Source organism: Sapajus apella, unplaced genomic scaffold, assembly GCF_009761245.1.
Source record: "Sapajus apella isolate SASKATOON/1434 unplaced genomic scaffold, GSC_monkey_1.0 scaffold189, whole genome shotgun sequence".
Taxonomy (NCBI): domain Eukaryota; kingdom Metazoa; phylum Chordata; class Mammalia; order Primates; family Cebidae; genus Sapajus; species Sapajus apella.
In genome coordinates this window covers 636,425-663,968 of record NW_022437129.1, presented here as the reverse complement: position 1 = coordinate 663,968, position 27,544 = coordinate 636,425, and the positions used below count along the sequence as shown (strand labels likewise).

Below are 27,544 nucleotides of genomic sequence, written 5' to 3'. Positions count from 1 at the left end.
TTAGCTGTACTGTCAATTCTAGGTCATGGTGTTTGAAGATACCTAATTCAATGGGTAACTAAAAATGGGGCTTCTCTTTCTACTAATTAATAATGTATCCTGATCAGAGCCCTACAACTGTAGCAGGTTAAACTGAAAACAGATTTTCACTGTTGCCTACAAGAAAATGCTCTCAGTCTAATCTACCTTCGGTCCCAAGTGGGGTCTCTGCTACAGAGAAGAAAGGTGTCTGTTCTCTTCTACTCTTCTTACAAGAAGGGACACGACAGAGAGCTTTTGTGTAACTTCCCTGATAAGATGGCCAGCCTTTATTCAGCCCTGGAAACAGTTACTGTTCATTCATGCCTCATTAATATTACAGCTTGTTTGACTTGGGTATTTGTGTGATCACTATATTTAGCTCTAGGATATTTTCCTTCATGCCCCTGTCTTCCCCTAACAGTTTACACAGGATTTTGGCTTCTTCTAAACTGACATTAGAAAACGTAAGGAAGACCAGTTCTGCACTGTAAAGAATGTAAATGTTAAAAAGTGTGCTTTAAAGGGTCACCCAGAGGCATTGGAGTTACATGCCCACTTCACTCCCTGGATATTCAGGGGCTGCTGTTCTCAACAGGTCCCATAGAACTCTCCATGGAGTTCCCTTTTTGTTTTTTCTGTGTTCTGTCCATTTGGTAACTGACAAGGTCTGTTTTGAGCCCTGGTGGCTAATTCTGTGCTCCCCTGGCCCTCTAGCTCTCCCATTGGCGAACTGGCTTTCCTAGGACGTTTACGTGTTAAATACGGCCTGGCAGGCCTACAGGCTGGCCATCTCCTCTGCTGCGGCTGTCTCTGGCCCTGCCTCTGCACCTTTGCCTGTGCCATTCTGTTCTCTCTGCTTGGATGCCGCTCCCACCACCTGTCCCCTGTTCCTCCAACCTGGCAAGTTGCTTAAAGTGTCCAGCCCATGTGGATTTCTCCTGTCTTTCAGCCCTGATAGGAGTTGAAGATAAAACAATACTCTTTTTTTGAAGCGTTCTCACGCTCCAGATGAGTTTTAAGCAAACGCGTGTTACATGGATTGCATGTCACCCTTTAACTGTTGGGTGTGCGCATCCTCTCCACATCTTACTCCCTCCCAGTCAGAGGGTAGGGGACTGTCAGAGTGGAGGGCAAGGACTCTGCCCGTGTTTCTTCTCTGTTCTTTCTTGATGCTTCACAAAGGGCTGAGTGTAAGGTAAGTGCTTAATCTATGCACACCAGTCGATTTGTTTGGAGCACACCTTCTTGGAAATCGGCAGTGGATAATTCAGAATGATGCCGACCATTCAGAAAACCGTCAGGTGAGATACAGGCTGCGATTCAGGAGAGATGTTTGTGAGTAGTGGATTTGGGACTCCAGACTCCACAGAGGCAGAGGATGCAGGCTGCTAGGAGGTCCTTTTCACACGAGAGCAGCCACAGCTGGAAAGGCCTCTCGTGTGACTGGCAGTAATCACGAGGATGTTTGAGGAGAACTTTCTTTCATGTGCCTTATGCCATCTCATCCTCCCTCTGCCCCTCCCTCTTTCTCACCTCCCACGTGGATCTGTAGATCTGACCTCGGAAGTCTCTCCAATTGTCCATCTTGTTCCATGGCCTCAATTCAGTGCCAGCTTTCTGACCAGTTTCCCGCTGTCAGCCTCTCCCAGTCTCACCCACCCTCCCTCTTTATAAAGGATGCAGGATCCTGAATCTCAGAAAGCCCTGTTAGATGCCAGGCCTTGCAGGGGCCTTTGACGTTGCAGACCTCAGTTGCTTCTACCAGTTCTGTCCCCTGCCCTCAGTCTGGGGGTCCTCCTGTTCCCACAGAAGCATTCCAGACCTTTCTAGGCCTGCTGACGTCTGCCTGCAGGCACAGCTCTGGGCTTTCCTTTTGAAGCCTGTCCTACCTGTGCTCTGCTCTGTCTTTATTGAATTCCCTTGGGGGGCCAGGCACTGAGCACAGAGCTGAGCCCCCTGCCCTTGTGGAGCTTACATGATGATGGAAAAGAAAAGTACAATATAAATTATTCAGCATGTTATGTAATGAGTGCTCTGGAAAACAGCAAAACAAAAGCAATTCTGCTGAGTGTCTTGGGGGAGGTAAGGGAGGGTGGCTTGCAGTATTAATGGATCCAGGATTAAAGGAGTGGGGAAGTGAGCCTTGTGGAGGTTGGGAAGAGCCTTCCAGGCAGAAGGGCAGCTGTGCAAAGGCCCTGAGGTGGGAGTGTGCTCAGGGTATTTGAAGAAAGGCAGCCAGTGAGGTAGCACTGAGTGACGGAGCATGGCAGAGGTGGGCCTGGAGGAGGTATAGAGCAGGGCCTCTCAACTCTCTGGCTGGGAGTGTTCCTTGAATTGCTAGTCTTGATGATGGGTACTTTTGTGTCCATGTTTGGATGCTGTGATGATGTCATTGCTAGGAGCTTTTGAAACACTTTCACTGTGATTACCTTAGAGACCATGCACAGTGGCCTGGTGCTGGGCCTTCTGGGTTTATGTCAGAAATTTATTTGACTCACAGTGAGGTGGAGGAAGAAGGCTAGGAGGATCCCTTGGGCTGTGTATGGGCAGGATGGGAGCAGGGAGCTAGGTAAGGAGGCCACTGTCCGCTTCCAGGTGGGAGATGGTGGGGGTCTGGACCCAGCAGGGCTGCAGAGGTCTGGGCAGTGGCTGGGTTCTGGGTATGTTTTAAAGACAAGCCGACAGGCCTTGCTAGAGGACTGGGCAGAGTGAGAGGGGAGCTGAGGATGACTCTGAGGGCTGGAAGTGGAGCAGCTGGAGGCGGAGCTGCCAGCACCTGAGGTGAGGGTGGGTGCGCAGGTTTGTGGAGGGATCGAGTTCAGGACACATCGAAGTATCTCCTAGAAGTGCGGTAGAGGTGTCAAGATCTGAGAAGTCCAGAGTTGGGAAGAGAATTCTGGGCTGCAGACACACTTTCGGAGTTGTCAGAGCACGGGCAGTGTTTATTGGCAGTCAGCTATTCAGCCTCACCTGGTGCTCATGTTCTTGTCCCACCCTCTCCCCGAGATGGAGTCTCATACTGTTGGCCAGGCTGGATTTCAGTGGCTCACTGCAACCTCTGCCTAGTTGGCTTCAGATGATTCTCCTTCCTCAGCCACCTGAGTAGCTGAGTAGTCCTACAGGCACATGCCACCACGCCTGGCTGATTTTTGTATTTTTAGTAGAGATGGGGTTTCATCATGTTGGCCAGGCTGGTCTCGAACCTCTGACCTCAAGTGATCTGTCCAGCTTCGCCTCCCAAAATGCTGGGATTACAGGTGGGAGCCACCACGCCCAGCCCCTGGCGCTCATGTTTACTTCATTGCCTTATAATTTCTGACACACCAGCTGTCCTGCCCTCCCAAGGCTGGGGCCTCTTAAGGCTTACCTGCGTTGGCTGCCCTCACATGATCCTGGCATGTAGTCAGTGTACAGGACTATTGTGTGTGGGCAGAAGCTGTGTAGCCCAAAGGAGGACCCTCAGGCCCAGAGGACTGAGGGATTTGTCTAAGATCACGCAGAGATGACAGCAGGCCTGAACTACAGCTTATAAAACTGGTGGGGGTGAGCAGCCCACATGTTACCCATTCCCAGGGCTCTTTCCACCATCTCCTGTTACGTTTTGCAGGACTGGCCACAGTGTCAAAAGGCTTTGGAGAAATTACAGAAGCTCTTGGGATGGAGGGAACCTACATCAAAGGGAGGCATATGGGGATGGGAAAAGCATCCCTGAGCCAAGGTGGAGGGCTGGAAAGAAAGATTGCTGCTGTCCTCTCACCGAGGACACTCTAAGGCCAGGGGCCAGATCTTCTGCCCTGGCTGGCCTCTGTCGAGGGCTGGTGAGGGAAGGAAGGAATACTTAGCTTGGTGTTCTCAGCCCCCTTGCTGAGCTCCCTGAATTACAGTCTGCAGAGCCAGAGCAACAGCTGTCTTGTTGTTCCCTGAGCAAGTCCTGTGTTGCCTGGTACCTTGCAGTTCTTGGTGGAGTTTAACTGCCCAGCATTTAACTGTTGTTAAAAAAAAAAGAAAAAGAAAAAAAAGGAAGGCGGACAGAATAGAAATCTTCATTGCCTTTTGTTTCACTCAAGTGAACCAAAACCACCTTGGGTCCTGAAACCAAAGTGAGCAGTGGTGGACTTCCTACCGGGTGAATGCTGCTGCCTGCAGCCGGGTCTTCTTGGCTGTCCTGATGGCCCCTCCTGTCTTGCTGACACTGTTGGCCCTGGCTGTGGTATGCTTCAGGTCTGCTCCCAGGGAAATGTCATGGATTCCTTTGGGCCACTGGTCCTCTGGGCTGAGAGCCCCGGCAAAGTTTTGCCAAGTGATTACTAGAGGTTATGACCATTTAATTTATTTGCCCTCCTTCACTCTAGAAAGGATTTGAGTTGGCTTATAAAACACATGAAATGCCACAGGATTAAATAGATAACAGAAGAAATTGTGGCAAAAGGAAAATAGAGGTGAGAAAAAAAAAGCCAGGATTGTATACGGTGGCTAGAGATGGATCCAAATTTGGTTTGGTTCTGTGCAGCTGGGAAGCACAGGGTGTCAGGCAGCCTGCCCAGGACGCCATGGAGCAGTGGCCATGATCATTGTCTTGTGGCATCACCCCAACAGCTGCTGCTACTCTCCGCCAGGCCTTCCGGCCATGCCTCCACTCTCTAGTGGCCTGGCAAGAATCTAAGGGGAGTACGGGATTTCTCAGGGAGTGGAGGAGTGGCAGGGCTATCCACGGTTGTCTTAAACCCAGTAGAGACTTGCTAGAATTCGGAAGCTTTCTTGTGCACTGTTTCATGAGTGTGTCCAGGAAGTTTCCAGGCACAGTAGGCCCTCAGAGGACTCTCTACAGAAGCTGTCTTCATAGCACGGGAACCTCAGGGGTAAACCAGAGTTGTCATGGCCTCAGCTCTGTTTGCCCAGCTCTGGGAGTAGAGCTGGAGCATGCGTATACACGGACACGTGCACTTACACGAGACATGTACACACATGAAGGAGAGTGTTTTGATAAGAAGTAGGCATCTGAAAAGGGAGTCCTATGCAGGTCTACTTTTGAAAACTCAAAAATATGGGGAAATAACATTGTTAAAAAAAGAAAAGCCAAATTCAGCCAGCTTCTAAGGCGGACCTTGGAAGGATCCTGGGCCAGCTGAGGTCTCCTGAGGGTGTGGGAGGTGGCAGAACTCCGAGGTGCAGGGCTGAGTGATGCCACCAGGAGATAGGGGGACAGCAGGGCACGCCTGGGGCTGAGAGGTGGTTGGTGGCTGCCAGCCAGGTATTTCCTAGTATCACAAAAGGCCAGGGACAGCTACCTGTGGGGAGTGTATCCAGTCCTCAGGGCTCTTTCACTGGGTTTTGGGGATGGACCAAGAATTTGGTGGGAGATGAGACTCATTTGGCATCTTGTTTTGCTGGAACAAATGTGTTCTGTAAGTCAGGGGAGCCCTGCATCTTTAGCGGGCAGTCAGTCCTGGGGGCAGAGGCACAGCAGGGCTGTCAATGTTAGCTTACTCTAGAGAGAGTTAATCTCTTCAAGTGGAAAATTGAGTCATGGAGGAAGTTGATCAGTAACATGAACACACCCTCAGAGGTGGCAGATTTGTTGACACATTTGTCCAAGTGTTGGGTATAAAAGATGCTCATTTTTGCCACAGGGCTTGGGTTTTAAGTGGGATTTGAATATGATTTGTTAAGGCTATTGAATGGCTGAGCTACTGAAGTCAGGCAGTTGCCCAAGACACACAGTTGGCATCCGGATCACCTCTCCTGGGCCTTTGCCTGCTCTTAGGAGGAGTCCATTTGCTTCTCACACTTGTCAGAGCAGATGAGGTTAGTAAGGAAACTGCATGAAGTTGCTCCCCTAAATCCTCTCATTTGTAAGTGAAGAAGCTAGGATTGGAACTAGGATTTTGAAGAACTCTGGTTCTCTTTCCTTTACTTGATGATTTTTGAAATTACTTTTTTTTTTTTTTTTTTTTTTTGAGATGGAGTCTCGCTCTGTCACCCAGGCTGGAGTGCAGTGGCACGAACTCAGCTCATTGCAGCCTCCACCTCCCTGGTTCAAGTGATTCTCCTGCCTCAGCCTCCTGAACAGCTGAGACTACAGATGCACACAACCACACTCAGCTAATTTTTGTATTTTTTTTTTTTTTTGAGACGGAGTTTCACTCTTGTTACCCAGGCTGGAGTGCAATGGCGTGATCTCGGCTCACCGCAACCTCCGCCTCCCGGGTTCAGGCAATTCTCCTGCCTCAGCCTCCTGAGTAGCTGGGATTACAGGCACGCACCACCATGCCCAGCTAATTTTTTGTATTTTCAGTAGAGACGGGGTTTCACCATGTTGACCAGGATGGTCTCGATCTTTTGACCTCGTGATCCACCCGCCTCGGCCTCCCAGAGTGCTGGGATTACAGGCTTGAGCCACCGCGCCCGGCCCAATTTTTGTATTTTTAGTAGAGGTGAGGTTTCACCATATTAGCCAGGCTGGTCTCGAACTCTTGACCTCATGATCCACCCACCTTGGCCTCCCAAAGTGCTGGCATTACAGGCGTGAGCCACTGCGCCTGGCCGAAATTACTTTAAATTTTTCTGCAAAATAGACAAATATGGTGTATACCTATTACAATTTTAACATTATATGGTTCGTCTTATGTAATGCTTTTTTCTTTATTATTATTTTTTCTTTTTAAGGCAGGGTCTTGCTCTGTTGCCCAGGCTGGAGTGCAGTGGTGTGACCATGGCTCACTGTAGTCCCTACCTCCCTGGGCTCCCACCTCAGCCTCCTGGATTGCCGAGACTACAGGTGTATACCACCATGCCCAGGTTTTTTTTTTTTTTTATTATTATTCTGTATTTTGTAGAGATGGGGTTTTGCCATGTTGCTCAGGCTAATCTGGAACTCCTGAGCTCAAGCTGTACTCTGGCCTCGGCCTCTTAAAGTGTTGGCATTACAGGCATGCAGGCACGTACCACCACACTCAGCCAGGAATATCTAATTAAACTGTTAACTTAATTGGACCCCAGATCTTAAAGAGCTCTTCTGATTGTCAGAGTATGGGATTGTTCTTGGAATTGCAACAGTGCTATCAAGGCCAGCTGTGGTGGCTCACACCTGTAATCCCAGAACTTTGGGAGGCCGAGGCGGGTGGGCCACTTGAGGTCAGGAGTTTGAGACCAGCCCGACCAATATGGTAAAACCCTGTCTCTACTAAAAATAGAAAAAATTAGTCAGATGTGATGGTGAGTACCTGTAATCTCAGCTACCTGGGAGGCTGAGGCAGGAGAATTGCTTGAGCTCAGGAAGTGGAGGTTGCAGTGACCTGAGATTGCACACTGCACTCCAGCTTGGGTGACAGAGCAAGAGACTGTCTAAAAAAGAAAGTGCTATCAAAATTGCAGATTGGGAGGCTGTCTGCAGTGGCTCATGCCTATAATCCTGGCACTTTGGGAGGCTGAGGCAGGTGAATTGCTTGAGGTCAGGAGTTCAAGACCAGCCTGGGCAACATGGCAAAACCCCATCTCTGTTTTTTTTTTTTTTTTTTTTTTGAGTAGGAGTTTCGCTCTTGTTAACCCAGGCTGGAGTGCAATGGCGCGATCTCGGCTCACCGCAACCTCCACCTCCTGGGTTCAGGCAATTCTCCTGCCTCAGCCTCCTGAGTAGCTGGGATTACAGGCATGCACCACTATGCCCAGCTAATTTTTTGTATTTTTAGTAGAGACGGGGTTTCACCATGTTGACCAGGATGGTCTCGATCTCTTGACTTTGTGATCCACCCGCCACGGCCTCCCAAAGTGCTGGGATTACAGGCGTGAGCCACCGCGCCCGGCCGGCAAAACCCCATCTCTACAAAAAAAAAAAATTGGCATGGTGGCATGCACCTATAGTCCCAGCTACTTTGGGGGACTGAGGTGGGAGGAATTGCCTGAGCTCAGGAAGTCCAGGCTGTAGGGAACCAAGATTGTGCCACTGCATTCTAGCCTGGGTGACAAAGTGATACCCTTTCTCAAAAAAAAAAAAATTGCTGATTGGGGATTATTGACTAAATGATTGACATTGACGTATGCCTTAGAAAATGGATCAATACGATATTTACCTGTTTTTAAAGGATCCTTTGTAATATAGGTAAACAAACTATTGTTTATAAACTGTCAATAAGTGTAGGAGGGAAAAGGGAGGTGTTTTAAGTCAGATTAGTTGTCGCTAAGTTTTAAGTTAGATAGTCACAGCTGCTGACAGTGTCTTTATTCATGGATGCTCAGTACAGCAGTTGCTAGTTTCAAATAGCCAACTTCCAGGAGACATTAAAAAATTATATGAATAGAAACAGGAGGGAAGGCATACAGATAGATTTCTCTTCACATGGGGAAGTAGGCTATACAATTTAAATCTCTGTCATATCCTTCTTTACTGTCTTCAGAGTCCTTCTCACTACCTGAAATTCTCTTACTCTGTTTTGTCTCTCTGCACTAAAACGAGCTGTTAGAGCAGGAACCCCATTCATGCCTCGTGCTGTATCCCTAGTGTCCCAAGCACAACACCTGAACCAGGAAAGGTGCTCAGAACATATTTCACGTATGAGTGCTAAATAAGCTTCTCCTCTCCTCTCACCCCATTTTTTTTTTCTTTTGGTGGTGTTATTTTTTATTTCTGTTGGTTTGTGCCCCAGGCATGGGTGTTAGCTTTTTGAAAATACATTTGAGGGCCAGGCAGGGCTCGCGCCTGTAATCCCAGCACTTGGGGAGGCCGAGGCAGGTGGATCACCTGAGGTCAGGAGTTTGAGACTAGCCTGGCCAACATGGTAAAACCCTGTCTCTATTAAAAATGCAAAAAAATGAGCTGGATGTAGTGGCTGATGTCTGTAGTCCCAGCTACTCAGGAGGCTGAGGCAGGAGAATCACTTGAACCAGGAGGTGGAGGTTGCAGTGAGCGAAGACCGTGCCACTGCACCTCAGCCTCGGCGACAAGAGCAAGACTGCCTCTCAAAAGAAAAAAAAATAATAATTTGAGGTCAATTCCATAAATATAGGAATGCTTTATATATTTGTGTGGTTTCTTGATGCTTTAAGGTTCAGTTTAGCAACAGTATGATTCACAGTTGTTAGTTTTTGTTTATGGATAAAAGGCAGTTCCTCATTTTGACAGTTGCCTTTTCTTTTTTCCCTAAATCACTAGCTCTCAAGCTTTTAAATCTGCCAAAAAGTCCCAAATCCTGGGCCACACCGCTGGCCCCACCCCTCAAATTGGAGCCTCTGGGAGGGCCCCAGGCGCCTCGGTGGCACCGACAACTGTGTGCTGGGGGCTGCAGTTTTCCTGTCAGGCTTTATTCGGTTAAAGGGCTCTTCCTCCCCCTCTCCTCAACTCAAGGCCCGTAGTAGTGTCTTTTCACAGAGTCACAGGCAGCAGGCGACATTCCAACTGGGAGCAGCTTGGAAATTGATGTTACGCATGGAATTAGTCTCCTCCTGCTGACTGCTAATGGAAAGCTTAGTCCAGCTTGCAGTGGGATAAGCAGAGCCCCTCGAGTGAATCTACTTGTCGGCTTGCTTATCCTAGTATAGTGTGACATGAAGTCAGTCATTCTGCCAGTTTTGTTTCATTTTAATTGGGACGGAGGCTCACTCTGACACCCAGGCTGGAGTGCAGTGGTGCGTCTCGGTTCACTGCAACCTCTGCCTCCTGGGTTCAGGCGATTCTCTTGTCTCAGCCTTATGAGTAGCTGGAACTACAGACGCCCACCATCACCCCCTGCTAATTTTTTGTATTTTTGTAGAGATGTGGTTTCATCATGTTGGCCAGACTTGTCTCGAACTCCTGACCTCAGGTGATCCACCTGCCTTGGCCTCCCAAAGTGCTGGGATTACAGATGTGAGCCACCGCGCCCGGCCTCTTGTTGGTCAAAAGTAGTATATGTCCATTTATGATAGTTGGGAAAATGCAAAAAATAAAAAAGAAAAAGAAGAAAAGAATCCTGCAATCTTAACTATAATGTACAAGGACAACTGTTGTTCATGTGTTGGTGTATTTAATTTTATTTTTTTAGAGACAGTGTCTTGCTATTGCCCAGGCTGGAGCATGGTGGCACAATCATGGTGCACTGGGTGCAGGGGAAGGTGGTATTCAAGCAGGCAGTGCAGAGTGGCTGTAAACTATGAAGCTGCTCTAGCCCTTCAGTTGTCATCATCCCAGTTTGTGAGGGAGCATGAGACCAAAGGCAATCCATTGGGGGGCCTAAACTAGGAGGGCAGGAGCAGTGGCCTTGGCGCGCATGGCCACAGAGGGTGCCCCTCATTTTCGTGAGAAATAAGACAATTATGCAGTCTGATTTTTTTTTGAAAAAGATCTAACTCTCTTTATGCATTTTCCATGTTGCTAGATAGTTACACTTTGTTTTATTGATTGATTCATTTATGTTTTATTTATTTGAGACGGAGTCTTGCTTTGTCTCCCAGGCTGGAATGCAATGGCATGATCTCCACTCACTGCAACCTCCGCCTCCCAGGTTCATGTGATTTTCTTCCCTCAGCCTCCTGAGTAGTTGGGATTATAGGTGTGTGCCATCACGCACAGCTAATTTTTTGTATTTTGGCACAATCTCAGCTCACTGCAACCTCTGCCTCCTGGGTTCAAGTGATGATTCTACTGCCTGAGCTTTCTGAGTAGCTGGGATCACAGGCATATGCCACCACACCTGGCTAATTTTTGTATTTTAAGTAGAGATGGGGTTTCGCCATGTTGGCTGGGCTGGTCTTGAACTCCTGACCTCAGGTGATCCCTACTGCCTTGGCATCCCAAAGTGTTGGCCATTGCACCCGGCCTATTTATGTTGTTTTTAGAGTTGGGGTCTCACTCTGTCACCCAGGCTGGCTGGAGTGGTGTTTGTGATTTCACCTCACTGCATCTGAGAACTCCTGGGTACAAGGGTTCCACCCCTCTCAGATTCTTGAGTAGCTTGGGACTAGGGTTGCCTACCACCAAGCCCAGCAACACTTAGTTTTAAAGGTTAAACCTTGGACAGGTTACTTAACTTCTCCAAGTTAACTTAAATTGGAGAAGTTGTAACTTGTAAAATGGGCATAACCATAGTGCTTCTCTCCTGGGTTATTGTGTAAATTACATGTGCTAATTATGTACTTCGCATACCAGCTTGCACACAGAAAGTACTCCAGAAGTGGCTCTGTCACTGTCGTTCTTATGATCAGACTTCTTTTCAGATCTTCACCAGTGTAAATAATGCTGTGGTAAACTTTGTACAGAAAACTTACTTTTTCTTTCTTTTTTTAAGGATTCTTTGGATTATTTCTTCAGCGTAGAATTCCCAGAAGTGAGATTAGCGGGCAAAGTGTATGAACATCATTCTTTTTCTTGAAGCATGGCAAATGCTCTCCAGACAGACTGTGCGCCAGCAGTGGAGGAGAGTGCTCAGTTGGTAGCCAGCCCTTGAGCCCACAGCAGGTGCTATAATTTTGTAATAGATTATTTCCAATTGAATAGATGAAAATTACTATCAGAATACTCATTTTAAAAATGAGTTTCCTGTTTACAAGTATTACTCTAAGAAATTGTTGCAGGCATTTAACTTCTTTTAAGTTTATGATTGAATTTAAAAAGAGATAAATGATATATTCGTTGAAGTGCCTGCTCTCCTCAGCTGGCACTGTCTGGGCTTCAGCATCCCTCCTCCCACTTTAGCTAATGCCAGGAGAGCTTGGGTTGGCTCAGGGCGAGGCTGCAGGTCCCCAGCCATGATGAGACTCCTGCCCTAGGACTCTACCCAGAGAAAGACAAGCTGTAGCTTTGTTAATTTCACCGTGGACAGAAGCAGCAGGAACCTCAGGGACTCCTGGGTAAATGGCAGTGAGAAAAAGCTGCTTAGTGTTTTGGCTGAGCCCTTCCTTTCTCACCTAACAAGCTGGTGGTCTTTTTTTTTTTTTTTTTTTTTTTCCTGGGAACCTTCAGAATGAAAGCTGATGGTCTTATTGTAGGAGAGGCTTTAATACAGCCCAGAGAGAGTGGCACAACTCGCTTTTTTATTTCTGAGGATGGGATTGATTCATGCAGACAAATGGATGGACTGCCTTTTGTTTCTGCTTTACCCTCCCCTATCTGTCACCAGCCCTGTGTTGAGGCCTCAATGTGGTCATTGTTGGGGCTCTGCCTTTTTTCACCTGGGATTTGAGCTTCCTTGTCTATAAACTGAGGCAGCAGTACCAGTGTTGCAGAGTGGTAATAGGAAGTTACAGTCATTATTTGTTTTTAGCAGAATAGGTGTTTGCGCACATACTACGTACCAGAAGCAAAGCTGACGTGGCCCCGGCTTTCCACCCGCTAGGGGAGATGGCCAGCTGGATGCAGGTGAACAGATTAGGACACGCAGCTACAGGCTGCAGTCTAGGTGCTGTCCAGCTGCCCCAGGGTTCCATGGTGGGCAGGTCTGTGTAAATCTACCCACAACATCTGGAGAAGCTGAGGGGCCAAGGAAGGAGGCTGACAAATGCAGTTTCTTAGGAAGAATCAGGGACTTATGAGCAGAAACCATGTCTCTCTCATCCAGTGATGAGACAAGATGTCAGATCCCACGCCATTACCCCCCAGAGCCAGGGCTTATATACCATAGGGAAGGGGTGGTTTAGAAGGAATGTGTAGGACATTTGAAGTACAATAACATTAAGGTAGTTTGACCTAAAGACAGGATTTAAGGTAAGCATGTGCTCTTAAATAAAAAAACAACGAATTGCAAATCTTAGAGACCCTCGCGGAACTGGGGTTAATCAGAAGCCAGCCTGGTGAATTAGCCTCCAGGATGGAGCTGCTTTGACCTCCACATCCACCAGGTGCTTCCTGTGCACCAGGGCCAGCTCCAGGTGCCAAGGTGTAAGTAGTAAATAAAACGGATGGATCCCCTTTCCCTGTGGAGCTCCCACTCTGATGAGAGACTGGCCTGATAACACAGCCAGGGGAGGCACAGTGAGAAGGTGGCCTTGGAGCTGATGATAGGGATGAGGATGTGTATCTGCTTTCCCATTTGAGGACCTTGGGCAGCACACACAGTGTGAGGGAGCAGCAGGCAGGCAAAGGCTTGAGGCAGGAAGAAGCCTGGTGGCAGGTGCCCAGGGAGGGAGGATGGGAAGCGAGCAGGCCCATTGTTACTTGGCTAGCTGCTGTGTCACTGCAGTCTCTGCCTCTACGGTCCCATGGCAGTCTCCCCTGGTGTGTCCGTGTCTCTGTCTCTTCTAAGGACACCAGTCCTATTGACTCTAGGGTTCATCCTGCTCCAGTATGACCTCATCTTCACTAATTACATCTGCAGCCACCTTGTTTACAAATAAGGTCATGTTTTGGGGTACTTCAACTTACTTTATGGGGGGGCCCACTTCAGCCCATAACCCCCAGTCAGAAGAAGGTACTGTAAGTACTGAGTCCACACCACGTGTCAGCTCCATGTGCCAGCTGGTTCTGGAACCAGGCATCATACATAAGGTCCCAAGTAAATGTGTTCAGACTCCAGCCACTTCTCATCCCCTTCATAGCTACTTTTCTGGCCCAAGCTCCCTAGACCAGTGATGCCAGTCAAGTGGCATCACTGCCCCACTTAGACTCTCCAAAGTACCTCTGAGGGCTTCTGAACCCCCACCACTCTTTGGTCATGTGCCCTTGGGTGCCCTCTGCTGACACTAGCCTCAGAGCCTGTCCCCTGTTCTCAGAACGGAAGTGCCCCTGCCCTTTTGTCAGCCCTTCCATGGCTCTGTGCCAGGACCTCCTGTGTCAGCATAGCTGAGCAAGCTCTCCTCTTCCCCACCCTGCCCTTGTTCGCCCCTCCTTTTTAGATTTGTTTATGGTCTCTCCTTACTAGACTACAAGCTCATGGGAACAGGGACTTTCTTCCCGTCTAGAGGAGGCCCTGCTCGGTGTGGGAGTGTGCATGCAACTGACTGAGGCGGAAAGGTTCCTTTAGGGTGCTAGGAACAAGTGTGGGGCATAGGTCTTGAGTCTTGGCTCTGAGTTTTCATCCTGCCCCCGGGCTACTGTGAGCTGCAGCCGTTTGCCCTCTCTCGGCCCTGGTGTCCTCATCAGCGGGAAGAGTTGGTAATGAAGAGCCGGACCTTCAGCATCAGACTCCACCTGCCCCAGCTGGGTGGCCTTGGGCGAGTCACTGCACGTCTAGGCCTCAGCCTGGACTGTAACGGGGTAGTACCTTACAGTTGCACAGGCATTGGGTGCTTTTCATGTCATGACTCATTTGTTCCCCCACAACAATCCCGGGACACAGGTTCTCCTTCTGCAGATGAGAAAACAGACACTGAGAAGGTAATCACCTAGGCCAAGTGTCCCCAACCTCCTGACCATGGACCCAAAGCTTCATCTGTATTTATAGCTGCTCCCATCGGTTGCATTACTGTCTGAGCTCTGCCTCCTGTCGGATCAGCAGTGGCGTTAGATTGTCATAGGAGCGCAAACCCTCTTGTGAACTATGCATGTGAGGGATCTAGGTTGTGTGCTCCTTATGAGAATCTAATGCCTGATGATCTGTCACTGTCTCCCATCACCCCCGGATGGAACCATGTAGTTTCAGGAAAACTACTCAGGGTTCCCACTGATGCTATATTATGGTGAATTGTCTAATTATTTCATTATATATTATAATGTAATAATAATGGAAATAAAGTGCACAGTAAATGTAATGTGGCTGAATCATCCTGAAACCATCTACCACTCCACCCCTGGCCTTGGAAAAATTGTCTTCCACTAAACCAGTCTCTGGTGCCAGAAAGGTTGGGGACAGCTGACCTAGGCCAAGGTCACACATCAAGAAGTGCCAGAGCCCAAATCTGAGCCCAGGTGTGGGGACTCCAGGGCCTGTGCTCTCGCCTGCCACACTGGGGTACCTACACAGGCTGATGACACTTGGCCTGGGGTCAGGCTCAGATGGGAGAAGCACACAGGGCAGGGAGGAAGGGTTCCCTGTGGGCAAGTGTCAGAGAGGGAAGTGCGCTACAGGCATCCACACACGGAGTGTTCATTCAGAAGCTTTTCTGGGTGGAAGCACAAGAAAATGTGAACAGCTGTTTCCTCTGGGGAGAGCAGTGGGACAGGATGAGAGGAGTGGCTCTCACTTCCTTTTATGCCGAGATATTTAAGAATAAGTTGTGGGTATTCTCACATTCCTCCCCCAAATACTTCCAGTACACATCTCTTCCTGGAGAGTCATACAGCCACTGTCACACACAGCCACATACCTCACAAAATTGGAAATTAGCAGCAGCATCTCACACTGAAGTCACGGTCACATTTTACCAGTTGTCTGAAAGTGTCTTGCTGCTGATCAGTGTAACATGAGGCCATGTCAGGACCCCAGGCTGAGTCTGGCCATCCTGTCCCTGCAGTCTGTATCACGGCAGCACATTCCCCATTCCTCGGGACCAGCCTGCCTTCGGGGTGTCTGTCCCTGGCCTGGATCTGTCCATCTACTGCCCCTCGTTGTGCTCAGCCTGGCCCCAACCCTGAGCTTCCCATGAACTGGAATCACGGCTAGAGTCTGGATTCTGTGGATATCAGCATTTTGCTGGGACTGTCATGGCTGGGGGTATGACGTCACCTGACAGGCAGCCTTCCCGCCACTGGTAGTGCCAGCATTGGCGACAGCACAAGATGGCTTTGTGGTTTGTCCCTGTGTTGTAAAGTCGCATCCACCTTGTGGCTGGACAGTGATCTGGCTGTGGTCGTGTTTCGCTGCATTTTTCATTGTACACCTTTTTGGCGTTTGCATCACGTATTTATATTCCTGTTAAATATTACCTGGTGTAATCTGAGCTTATTTTTTGTAATTTGCCTCATTAGACTAAAAGCAGCTTTCACTACTACTCCCTGTGAGGAGGAAAAGTGAGGGCCCTGGAAGCTCGCTCTCTTGTGTTGAGAAGCAGCGAGAATGTTCTCAGTAGCCAAGGTTGTTGCTGATTTAGGAAGTGCCCCTGGAACCACAGGATGATGTCAGTGATGTCACCACATTAAGGAAGTGCTTTGCTGCTGTTCAATAGTAAAGAGGAAGGAACTTAGCTGGATTGGAGAACTGGCCACTGGCTGGTGGATGCTGACCACGGGCTCAGCGCTGGCTCCCTAGCCGCTCCCTCCAAGTAGGCCAGCCCTGCAGAAAGCAGCCCCAGGCCTGTTCCTTGGAGGCCTGGGAAGGGCCACGATTTCTGTGTGTGAGGTGGAAGGTGGGGTGCCTACAGAGCCTAGCTGTCAGGTGGTCTGGTGCTCATGGATGGAGGAAAGAGCACCAACTCAGGGCAGGGCTGGAATCCACAGGGAAGAGCCACCTGCATCCCGGCACTCTTGACCCCTTTGTAGGTCGCTGCTTACCTCCTCCCATAGGCCCCACTGTCCCCATTTTACCAATGTGGGAGCAGAAGCTCATAGAGGTCAGGCTGTCACATGGACTCCCACTGCTGGTCAGCGGTGGGGACAAGATTGATCCATCCAGTGCCCTTTCCACTCTCTGGTCTTCCCTCTGCTGACATGCACAGGGTGTGAGAGGTGGTGGCAGTGTTTGGGCCCATGTGGGGTCTTCTCAGGCCCCCAAGGCCTGGCAGCTTTTCATTTTTGCTGAGCTGTCAGACATGTCTGTGTGCCCGCCATTGCCAGACCAAGCCCAGGGACTCATGGAGACCAGGACCTCACCCTGCCTTCCCCACAGGGTCTGTGATGCTCATGTCCCTGTGCAGTCATGCTGCCCACTGAAGAGCCATTTGATGGTAGGGTCCTGTTCCATGTGGTGTAAGATGTAAAAATACATTCGTGGGGGGTTTTTTACTTTTTTTTTTTTTTTAAGACAGTCATGCTCTGTTTCCCAGGCCAGAATGCAGTGGTGCGATCTTGGCTCACTGCAATCTCCGCCTCCCTGGTTCAAGCGATTCTCATGCCTCAGCCTCCTGAGTAGCTGGGACTACAGGCATGTGCCACCACGTCCAACTAATTTTTGTATGTTTAGTAGAGACAGGGTTTTTACCCTGGTTGGCCAGGTTGGTCTTGAACTCCTGGTGGCAAGTGATCCAGTCACCTCAGTCTCCCAAAGTCTGTGACGTCATTACAGGCATGGGCCACCACGCCCAGCCTACATTTGTGTTTTTGGTAACTGTAGCTTTCTTCCTCTGTGACCTATCCATGCAGATTAAGGAGGCACTTTAATCAGCACTATGTGACTGGCAGATGCTGCTTCTGTACTTTCTAGGAAAATTTCAAAGTGTAGCTGATAATTCTGGTTTTCTACCAACTTGATTGCCTTACTTCTTTCACAGTTACATGAAAGTGACCCATTGAAGCATCTTTATTAGAAAATCTTTCACACTTTGTTTTAGGAGCACTTTTGGGAAAGGATGTCTCTCCCGCAGCATAGAGCATAGGCACCCAGACTCTGCAGGGCAGTCCCTGGAGCAGACAGGCTGGACTTGAGTGGAAGAGACCCTTGTCTGTCTGAGCTGGGAGAGCTTTCTTGCTCTTCCTTTTATTGTATTTTGAGGGAAACGTTGGATTTTTCCAGGCTTCCTACTCAGCCTCTCCACTTTAGGTTTTTTCTCAGCCAGTGTGACAGACTGGAAAGGATAGAAATAAGGCCTACCTGTGGTTACAGTTCTTGGCCACAGCAAGTGAAGACTTGGGTCTCTTCCAGTGGGGTTTGTAATGCAAAAGGCTGCCGTCACCGGAGAAGGTCCGCTCATTTGATGCTACTTCAGTGATGAGCTTAAACTAATAATTCCCGTTCTTCCTTCCAGTGAGTGTCTGGGAGAGAAAGCAACCTGCAGCAGTGCGAGAGTGGCGCATCCGCCAGCACTTGCTTTTTCCCTTGGTCCCTGTGAGCTCTGAACCTTCAGATCCTCAGAGCAGAGCCAAGGTCAGGCTCAGTTGGTCAGAAGGGCCCATTCAGGCCTGTCTCACAACGACATCTGTGTTCACTGTCATGTGCATGGGCACAAGAGGCCCTTTGTGGAGCTGAGTTGCTGTCACCAAGGCAAGAATATCTCTGCTGGAATCCTCCCTCGAAACTCAGACCTGCTGTGTGTAGCTCAGCTGATGTTCAGGGATGGTGGCCAAGAATTCTGCCATCTGCAGAACTGAGAGCTGTACATCCGTTTATAAAAACCACAGCGTTCAGGGGAATACCCTTTGTCTTAATTTCCACATTGATGTGGTGAGCTATGATGTGGTGAGCCAGTATATGCAAGCTGTGCATTATTCTAGCAGTGTCGGTTATGGTAGACATAAACATGTACATTTGCATTTGAAGCTAGTCTGGCCTTGCAGATGTGCTAGAAAGCTCAGAGGACAAAGGAGGCCTCACTAATCCAGCAGGTCCAGTTCAGAGCCCCACGCCCACTCTTCCCTCCAACCTGTGTGTAACAGGCACAGTGGCTGTGCAACCCAGTACCAGCTTCCCTGCCAGGATGGGGCTTGATTACTAGAGTACTTTTTTTGGGGTGGGGTGGGATATGAGCCTTCCACTTGATTCGTTTGTGGTTTCCATTTGGTAGTAAATGGAAGATGTCAGAAATGCAGTATTTGTTATAAAGCAAGGGTTTTGTGAACCATGCCTCAGAGATTCCTTATCAGGAAAGAGGCTGGGCTGGAGTGGTTAATGATTTGGATGGGAGTGCTCTGATCAGTTCAGAAGAGTCCCCCTAGAACTGTCTGGCTTCCCTTATTCTCTTCCATGTGGATGGTGACATCTTATTGAACATAGGAAAGCCCAAACTTGAGAGTTCTGATTGGCATAGGTGTAGTTTGGGAGCAAAGCCAATAAAAAATAGACTTTTTGTTTTGGTGTATTACTAAGAAATCAAGTTGTTAAGGATTGAGGACTTTTCATTACCCTCTTGCTTTATTTCTGTAGAAACACTATGGAAAATATTTGGCCAGGCGCGATGGCTCACGCCTGTAATCCCAGCACTTTGGGAGGCCGAGGCAGGTGGGTCACAAGGTCAAGAGATGAAGACCGTGCTGGCCAACATGGTGAAACCCTGTGTCTACTAAAAAATACGAAAATTAGCTGGGCGTCATGGCATGCACCTGTAGTCACAGCTACTCGGGAGGCTGAGACAGGAGAATCGCTTAAACCCAGGAGGCAAAGGTTGTAGTGAGCCAAGATTGCGCCACTGCACTCCAGCCTGGCAACAGAGTGAGATTCCATCTCAAAAACAAAAACAAAACAACTTTGGAAAATATAATTGAGTGATACACTAGGATGGGATTTGACTTTATTTCATTTAGAAAAATACATTTGTTTGCTAAGAACATAGCAGAGAAGAAGAAGAAGAAAAGAAAAATACATTTGTGTTTTTATAGCTGCACCTTTCTGGCCTGTCCATGCAGATTAGAGGAGGCCCATGAGGCACTGGTTGCTGGTTTTTTCAAAGTAAATTTATCACTATATGTTTTGTGTGTTTTAAAGAATTTCATGATAGGGTGATGCCTCTGCTTGGCAACCTCACATGGTAGAGAAGTTCCCAGTCTGCTGCCCAGCCCCAACTCAGCCCTCTGCCCAGAAGCAGCCTCTTCCTGCCTCCCCTGGTTCTGTGGATCACGTCTGTGGCCTGAATTGCATTTAGGCCCCTTCCTCTGTTTTATTCACCATAGCCATGGCCCAGCCATCTGAAAGCCTCCTTTGTCAGTAATTATTCCCAGCCGTTTAGTTTCTCCCAAAGAGGAAAACCCTAAGAAGCAAATGTAGATTGGAAAGTAAGGCAGAAGCAACACCTAGGTGAGTAAATCCTGATAGTTAGGTTTCCTAGAATAGATATAATGAAAGAAGGAAGTAAACTAATACACAATTAGAACATTCATTCATTCATTCATTCATTCATTTATTGAGATGCGATCTTGTTCTTTCACCTAGGCTGGAGTACAGTGGTGTGATCTTGGCTCACTGCAACCTCTGCCTCCTGTGTTCAACTGATCTGCATGCCTCAGCCTCCCAAGTAGTTGGGATTACAGGTGCCTGCCACCACGCCTGGCTAAATTTTGTATTTTTAGTAGAGATGGGGTTTCACCAAATTGGCCAGGCTGGTCTCAAACTCCCGGCTTCAGGTGATGCACCTATCTCAGCCTCTCAAAGTGCTAGGATTACAGGCATGAGCTGCCACGCCTGGCACAATTAGAGCATTTTAAAATGACCCATTAACCATGAAGTTGAATTCTGTAGCTGTCTATCTGTCCATCTGTCGACCTGCACATGTACGTCTCCATGCATGCATGTAAGCCTCTACCCAACAGGTGTGTGTCAGCCAGGGGTGAGTACTACAAGGGAAAGGTCTGGAGTCTGACGCAGCATCAGGTTGGAGGGGAAGGACCAGGTCGGGGAAGCTGAGCTCTGAATACTAAAGAGGAGGTGGGTGTGCTGAGGGAACAGCATGCACAGAGACCCAGGAGGAGGGAAGGGTGAGGAACCAGCTAAAGCAGTGGCTTCAGGCCTCTCAGAGGGCAGGTCTTGCTCTGAGAGTTTTTGAGAAGCTGTAGATCCTTCCTGAAATGGGGCAGAGGTGGGCACATACTTCCAGAACTCTACAATAATTTCTGGAGGCATTCAGACTCCCTCATCCATGCAAACATCCCAATGGCTGTGACGCCTCATCACCATGGTTTATGGTGTGACTGTCAAGACTCCATTTGGAGTTTGTTATATCAGCTAGGACTTCATGTCTCATTCATTCAATAAAAACTGTCTTTGAGGCAGGGTGCGGTGCCTCCTACCTATAATACCAACCCTTTGGGAGGCCGAGGCAGGTGAATCACCTGAGGTCAGAAGTTTGAAACCAGTCTGGCCAGCATGATGAAACCCCGTCTCTACTAAAAATACAAAAATTAGCCAGGCTTGGTGGTGGACACATGTAATCCCAGCTACTTGGAAGGCTGAGGTAGAGGAATCGCTGGAACCTGGGAGGCGGAGGTTGCAGGGAGCCAAGATGGTGGCATTGCACTCCAGCCTGGACTGACAACAGCAAGACTCCATCTCAAAAAACAAAAACGAAAACAAAGCTGTCTTTCCAGGAGCTGCTTAGAACTGTTTAAACTAGCTAAGTATACAGCAAAAATGTCTGCATGCGTGTTTGCATTTTTATCTGCATTTCTTTCTAGTCAGTGTACAGAGGTGCTTACAAAACAGAAATGTTTAGGGTCACTGCAGAAATGGGCGGGCTTAATTTTCCATGATCTCATAGTAACACTACGAGAGGCAAAGGTCAACTCTTAAACATTGGTGTGCCTGGAGTGGAGTCCTTGGTCTCCATATGCCCTGCACCTGTTTGAAGGATGACTCTTTGGTTCATCTGTTCAAGAGCTATACTTTGAGTCTTTGAGTTAGTTCCTTTTTTGGAGCACTGCAGATCTGCAGTGAAGACTGAGGTTCTGATCCTCTTGAAGCTTGACGGCTGAGGTTTGCACACCCAAAGGCATCTTCTCTTGGGCGGTTCCAGGGGCTTCTGTTGTTGAGAAGCTGCGTTTGGCTGTCACTTGATTTTAACATAGAAGTATTTGTAAGCCTTTCCTTTCCTCTGCCTGCATTGTTGGGCCACTGCGGGACCTTGAGGGTTTGAGATGGGAATGGGATCTGGTCTGTCTGGGAAACTGCTGTGCAGGAGCTCTATTGGCCTTGTCTTTTGCATATGATGACTTGGTCTTCTCCGACAGCTACCTCTCCGCGAGTGTCCTCCGAGCTGGAGCAAGCCCGGCCCCAGACTAGTGGAGAAGAGGAGCTTCAGCTTCAGCTGGCACTTGCCATGAGCAGAGAAGTGGCTGAGCAGGTCAGTGCCCCAGGCAGGTCTGCACTGCATTGACTGCCCATGCTCAGGGCGGCGTGTGGCCCACTGGGAGGACAATGGGAGAAACAGCCCTGTCTTCAAAACAGCTCAGATATGCTTGCTGAGATGGCATTTCATGCTGCCATAAGTGTGTATTCTTGTTACCCACCGTCCCTCCCCAGTCAGGGAGGGAGCCCATGCAAAGTTACATTTAGGAAAAGTTTTCCAGGAAGTTGTTCCCAAGGAAAGAAACCAGTTAAAAAAGCTTCCCAGAAACACTCGCACAGACACAGCCATGCCTGGGCTTTCCCGGAGTTAGCTGAACCTGCACAGGTTCCTTGAAGGGTGGCTGCAGGACGAGCTCAGGAATGCAGGCCTGAGGGGCAGGAACCAGCCTAGCCCCTGCCAAGCACTTTGGTGACTGTAGCAAGAGATTTGCAGAAAAACAAAGGCTGGGAGGAAATGCTCCCGAAATGAGAGTGCTTATGTTTCAACGGAACTATGTGTAGTTATAATTTTCTTCAGTTCTCATTTTTCTTTTCTTTTTCCTTTTCCTCTTCTCTTTTCTTCTGTTTTTGAGATAGCCTCACTCTTGTCACCCAGGCTGGAGTGTAGTGGTGCAATCTTGGCTCGCTGCAACCTCTGCCTGCCAGGTTCAAGTGATTCTCATGCCTCAGCCTCCTGAGTAGCTAGGGCTACAGGTGCCTGCTACCATGACTGGCTAATTTTTGTATATTTAGTAGAATCAGGGTTTCACCATGTTGGCCAGGCTGGTCTCAAACTTAAAACCTCAAGTGATCTGCACACCTCAGCCTCCCAAAGTGCTGGGATTACAGGCGTGAGCCACCGTGCCCCGCCCTCATTTTTTTAGTAAGCACGCATTACTTTAAAACAGGGAGAAGGGAAAGGAGTAATTAGAGTGGCCTTACAAATTGTCATGCCTTTGGTTGCAGATATCAGGGCTGTCTCCACTGACCTTTGGTTAAAAAACGTAGATGGAACCAGGGGGCAGCACAGGGATTCCTCTCCTTTAGAAGCTGGAGTTCAGAGAGGGATACTAGGGACAGTTAGATTTGAGTACAGACAAGTTTGTCCTGGCATTGTTTGTGTGTCTATAACTGGCAACATTCTAAAGCTCAGTGACAGCGGGCAGTCTCAGTCATGACCTTTCTGTCCCTGCAGTGGGAAACAGGCCGCCAGTAGCTGCCCATGTGGATGCGTGCGGCTCCATGGCACCCCAGGAGGAATGTGCATGGTGGTAGCGTCTACTGAGAAGCACAGGGGCAGACAGGCAGTTAGAGCCCCTTTTAGTTAATGTTTATAATAAAAGGGAACAAGTTAAAACTCCTGTGCTGATCAGTGGTGGGACTGTCCCTGTGAATAGCCACTGTGTGCCAGCCTGGGCAATATAGTAAGACCCTGTCTCTTAAAAATAAGAAAAGAAAAAACATAAGGAATTTATTTATATTTAATTATTATATAAAACCTTAGGACAACCCTGTCTTTTGCCTATGGTGACTTTGCCTTAAAAAAGATAGTGAATCATTTCTGTTAGGAGTCATAGAAATAGGCAGCCATTTTCCGGAAGCCATTTCCACACAGTGGAGATGGAATGATATGTCATTTTTATCCTCTTTCTAATTCCTTTTTGAGTTGTTAGATTTGTGTTTTATAAGGATGCACATTGCTTCTATAAGGAGAAAGAATTTATAAAGCCGCTTTCATTTTGAGAAAAAAAGATTTTAGATTAAGCGTCCCCTTTCCCCAGTTCGGTGGTACCTGAGCTACAGTCTCCCTGGCGTGACCCCAAGGGGTTGAAGTCACAAGAGTCGCAATGAGGGAGGAGCCTTCTGGGTATACACACATTCAGGATTTGAAAGTAATTGTGTTTTACAAATAGTTTTGAAATCTTCCTTTGAAATACGGCATCATACAATGTGCATTTCCTGTTTCTGGCCAGCGTGGTTTTGTTCTGTCCAGCAATGTTATTACAATTACCAGTTTGCATTGTCCCTCTACAGGAAGAACGCCTCAGGCGGGGTGATGACCTCAGATTACAGATGGCCCTGGAAGAAAGCCGAAGGGACACAGTTAAAATTCCAAAAAAGAAAGAGGTAAGAGCTTGCTGGGAGGGTAGCTGTTTCACAGGGTCCTGTAGTTGTTGCTCCAGTGTCCCCACCCGACTTGCCTGGTGGGCGTGATGCACAGCAAGTTCTCAGCAGATAACCCTCATGCCTGTAGTGAGCAAGAGCCAGGTGAGCAGGCGACTGAAAGCACACCTGAACCAACCAGGAGACAATGTCCCAATGCCTCAGTCTGCTCGTTTGTAAAATGGAGGTGATGATAGCGCCTGCCTCCTGCAGCTGTGGCTACAGCAGCTGTCAAGTGAGCTACGTGCCAGTGGCTTCAGAACACTTTCCTGCCCCAGGATGTGCCCCCAGTAGTGCTGGTTGCCTGGTCAGCACTGTGCCAGGCTTCCTGCTTTGATGTAGAGGTGACCAGGACATGGCTGTGCTCTTGACGAGCTCATCATCATCTAGTCAAGAACCAGACCCCTCCTCACACCACAGGCCCCAGGGCTCCATTGGCCTCCCCTGTTACAGTGCTGCTGTGGCTGGTGGAGCCCCTCACTCCTGACTAGATGATGATGATGATCCCTGGTGACACATGTGGTGGTCTTGGGAGTAGGGAGCATGCAGGCAACCCTAGGAGGAGAGCCCTTAGGCTGGTCCTGGATGGTGACTGGCAGGTGGGAGGGATGGTGTTCTGGAGGACATCCACAGCCTGGGCAGAAAGGAGCCAGTATTAGCCTGGAAAAGTTTGTGGAGCCCTGAGGTCTGTGAGGTCTGTTGGGGCATTTGGCAGACAGTAAATAGCTTGTTGTGACTGGAGAGCTGGCGGGACGGGGAGGGAGATGGGACGGTTCAGTTTCCAAGTTCTCGGCACCTCCTAGAGGGCTTCACTGGAGGAAGAGGTACGGGTGGGTGATATTTATGGCTAGTTTATGGGTATTTGCTGTAACTGTAGCAAAGTAAAACCTATTCCGTTCTCTTTCTCTTAAAAGCGTGGCTCTCTCCCACAGCAGACTACGCTGTTGGATTTAATGGATGCTCTCCCCAGCTCAGGCCCTGCAGCCCAGAAAGCGGAGCCCTGGGGCCCGTCGGCCTCCACTAACCAGACCAATCCCTGGGGCGGTCCAGCGGCTCCTGCGAGCACTTCGGACCCCTGGCCATCATTTGGTAAAGACCCCACCACTGGTCTCCCGTGCTTGCCTGCTGGATGGGTGAGGGGCAGGGCCATGCTTCTTGCTGTCTCTCACCTAGTTGGGTCTGGTGGATTGTGTTGGGTGTCCAGGCTCCTCCAGCTCTCAGCAGTGACATCCAACCGGCCCTCACCCCCCTCCTTGAGAATGGTGGCCTGGTGTTCTCTCTGTTTTGAATGGTTTTCTGCTTTGGGAGAAGGAAGTCGATTTCCCCTCAACCTCCCACTTGCATCAGAAATGCCTTGTGCCTTCTCTGGGACACGTTTCAACTCCTGAAGCCTCAGCATTGCGCCCAGCACCCCAGCTTAAGGAACCGTAATACACAGCGTGGAATATCCAAATCAAGCTGCTGTAATTAGCTGGAAATGATGATGTGCTTACCACCACTGCTGATGAAAAGGGGATACATTTGCTATAATTCTTACTTGTTACTTAAAACAGTAGGAAAAAATCCATTTAATAGGCTAAATGAATATTTTAAAGTTTTGCTTAACGTGAAATGTAAGAAAGTTCAAAATGTGAGCATGACACAACTGGTTTGATCTGGCTGATGATCTTGGGTGCATGAGTTTCTTAATCACTGGGGAGGAGCGTGGCCCAGCAGGCTTTGTGAAGGCTTCCTGGCTCGGTGCCCTTGGAGGCCCCTCCTGGTGCTCTAAACCCTACTGGGCATGGCTGACCTGTGGGCTTTCTGTTTGGGAACTTTGTATATTTTGTGGCATCTTGCCTGTATCTCTTGGAGTCTCTGCTTCTCTCAGTTAGAACCGTCTCTTGTGTTCAACTCGTCTCCCTAGATGTTTGCTGAAATGTACCAAATGACAGGTTGTGTTCTGCTGGGCATGATCCCTGAGACAGCAGGTGATTATTGTCGCTGTTGTCTGTTGTCAGGGCCCTGCTCAGGAGCCGGCAGGACAGGAACACAGTACAGTAGTCATACTGTGTAGTCCAGGCCTCAGTGGAGGGTGAGAGCATCCTGGGGTGAGATGAGATGGAGTATAGGAGTCCAGGGAGTGTAAGGCAAGCATTTTGGAGGACGGCTACTTCTGTTGGGTCCCCAGGGAAGAGAAGGTGGCCAGGCACCAAGAGGCAGGGAGTTCCCTGTAGAAAAATCAGTGTGTGAGAAGCAGAGGGGTATGGAGTGGTGGAGTAGGTGCAGATGCTGCTGCCCACTTAGGAATGCCACCCACATGAATCTACCCTCCTAAATTTTAAGAAATTGAGATAAAATTCACCATTTCAACCATTTTTTTGAGACAGAGTCTCACTGTGTCGCCCAGGCTGGAATGTAGTGGCATGATCTCGGCTCACTGCAACCGTCGCCTCCTGGGTTCAAACAATTCTCCTGCCTCATCCTCTTGAGTAGTTGGGATTACAGGTGTGCGCCAACACACCCGGCTAGTTTTTGTATTTTTAGTAGAGATGGGGTTTCACCATGTTGGCTAGGCTGGCCTTGAACTCCTGACCTCAAGTGATCTGCCAGCCTCGGCCTCCCACAGTGCTGGGATTACAGCCGTGAGCCACCACACCCGGCCTATTTCAACCATTTTAAAGTGGATATTTGAGTGATTTTCAGCACATTCACAATGTTATGCAGCCATCAACACCTATCTAATTCCAGAACATTTCCTTCACCTCAGAAAGGAACTGCATGCCCAGCCCCTGGCAACCACTGATGTGCTTTCTATCTCCAGGGATTCTCTCTGGACATTTCATAGAAACAGAGTTGTGCACTATGTGGGCTTTTGTGCCTGGCATATTTCGTTTGGCATCATGCTTTCAAGGCTCGTCGGTGTTGTAGCATGTGTCAGTCCTTCATGACTTCCTGTGGATGAATAATATTCCTTTGCATGGATCTACAACACCTTGTTTAACCATTCAGCAATTGATGTGGAATTTGGGCCGTTTCCACATTTTGGCTATTATAAATGCAGTTTTTTTTTAAAGAGAAGATAGAAACCTGGATTTTTGAAATCTATTAGTGTTTAAATGTTGGCTGTGAATTTTTAAAATTAAGAATATGGTTGGAGCTAATTAAAAGCTATCTGAGGATGGGCACATGTGGCTTGTTGCCTGCCAGTTTGCCATCTCTTGCCACTTGCCCAACCCAGGACCTTCTTGGTTCTGACGCACTTGGCGTTATTACCAGTGACTTGGGGAAGAGACAGGCCACCAAAGCCCAAAGACATTGTTAGTAGGTTTGGGGCACGCTCAGTGCTTATGGCACCATGTCCTATACTTGTCACACCATCCTGGACTGCTGCAAGGTCCTTCTGTGGCCCTGGCATGTCTTGGAAAAGTCACTGTAAATTTCAACCTGGAGAGATAGCCACTGTTAAAATGTTAGCTCGTCTGCTTGCTGTCTTTTTTTCTGGGCATTATGTTTTTACTTAGTCGAGGCTATATTTTATATATAATTACACATGTGTGTATGTGTGTATTTCAATTTGTAGTGTCATGAGCAGTTCTTGGCATTGTTAGAAATTCTGAACAATACCAGGCTGT

At 48.6% G+C, this 27,544-nt stretch overlaps 1 protein-coding gene across 5 annotated transcripts in view; it reads left to right on the top strand.

The window, feature by feature from the left end:
* The window catches only part of EPN2 (epsin 2), a 94,951-nt gene that overhangs the window by 48,099 nt on the left and 19,308 nt on the right, over nucleotides 1-27,544 (top strand). For all 5 annotated transcript variants that reach the window (XM_032269174.1, XM_032269171.1, XM_032269175.1 and 2 more), the window contains 3 exons: nucleotides 21,671-21,783; nucleotides 23,802-23,894; nucleotides 24,845-25,019. In XM_032269174.1, coding sequence (XP_032125065.1) covers nucleotides 21,671-21,783; nucleotides 23,802-23,894; nucleotides 24,845-25,019 — 381 coding nt within the window. The remainder of the gene's footprint in view (nucleotides 1-21,670; nucleotides 21,784-23,801; nucleotides 23,895-24,844; nucleotides 25,020-27,544) is intronic.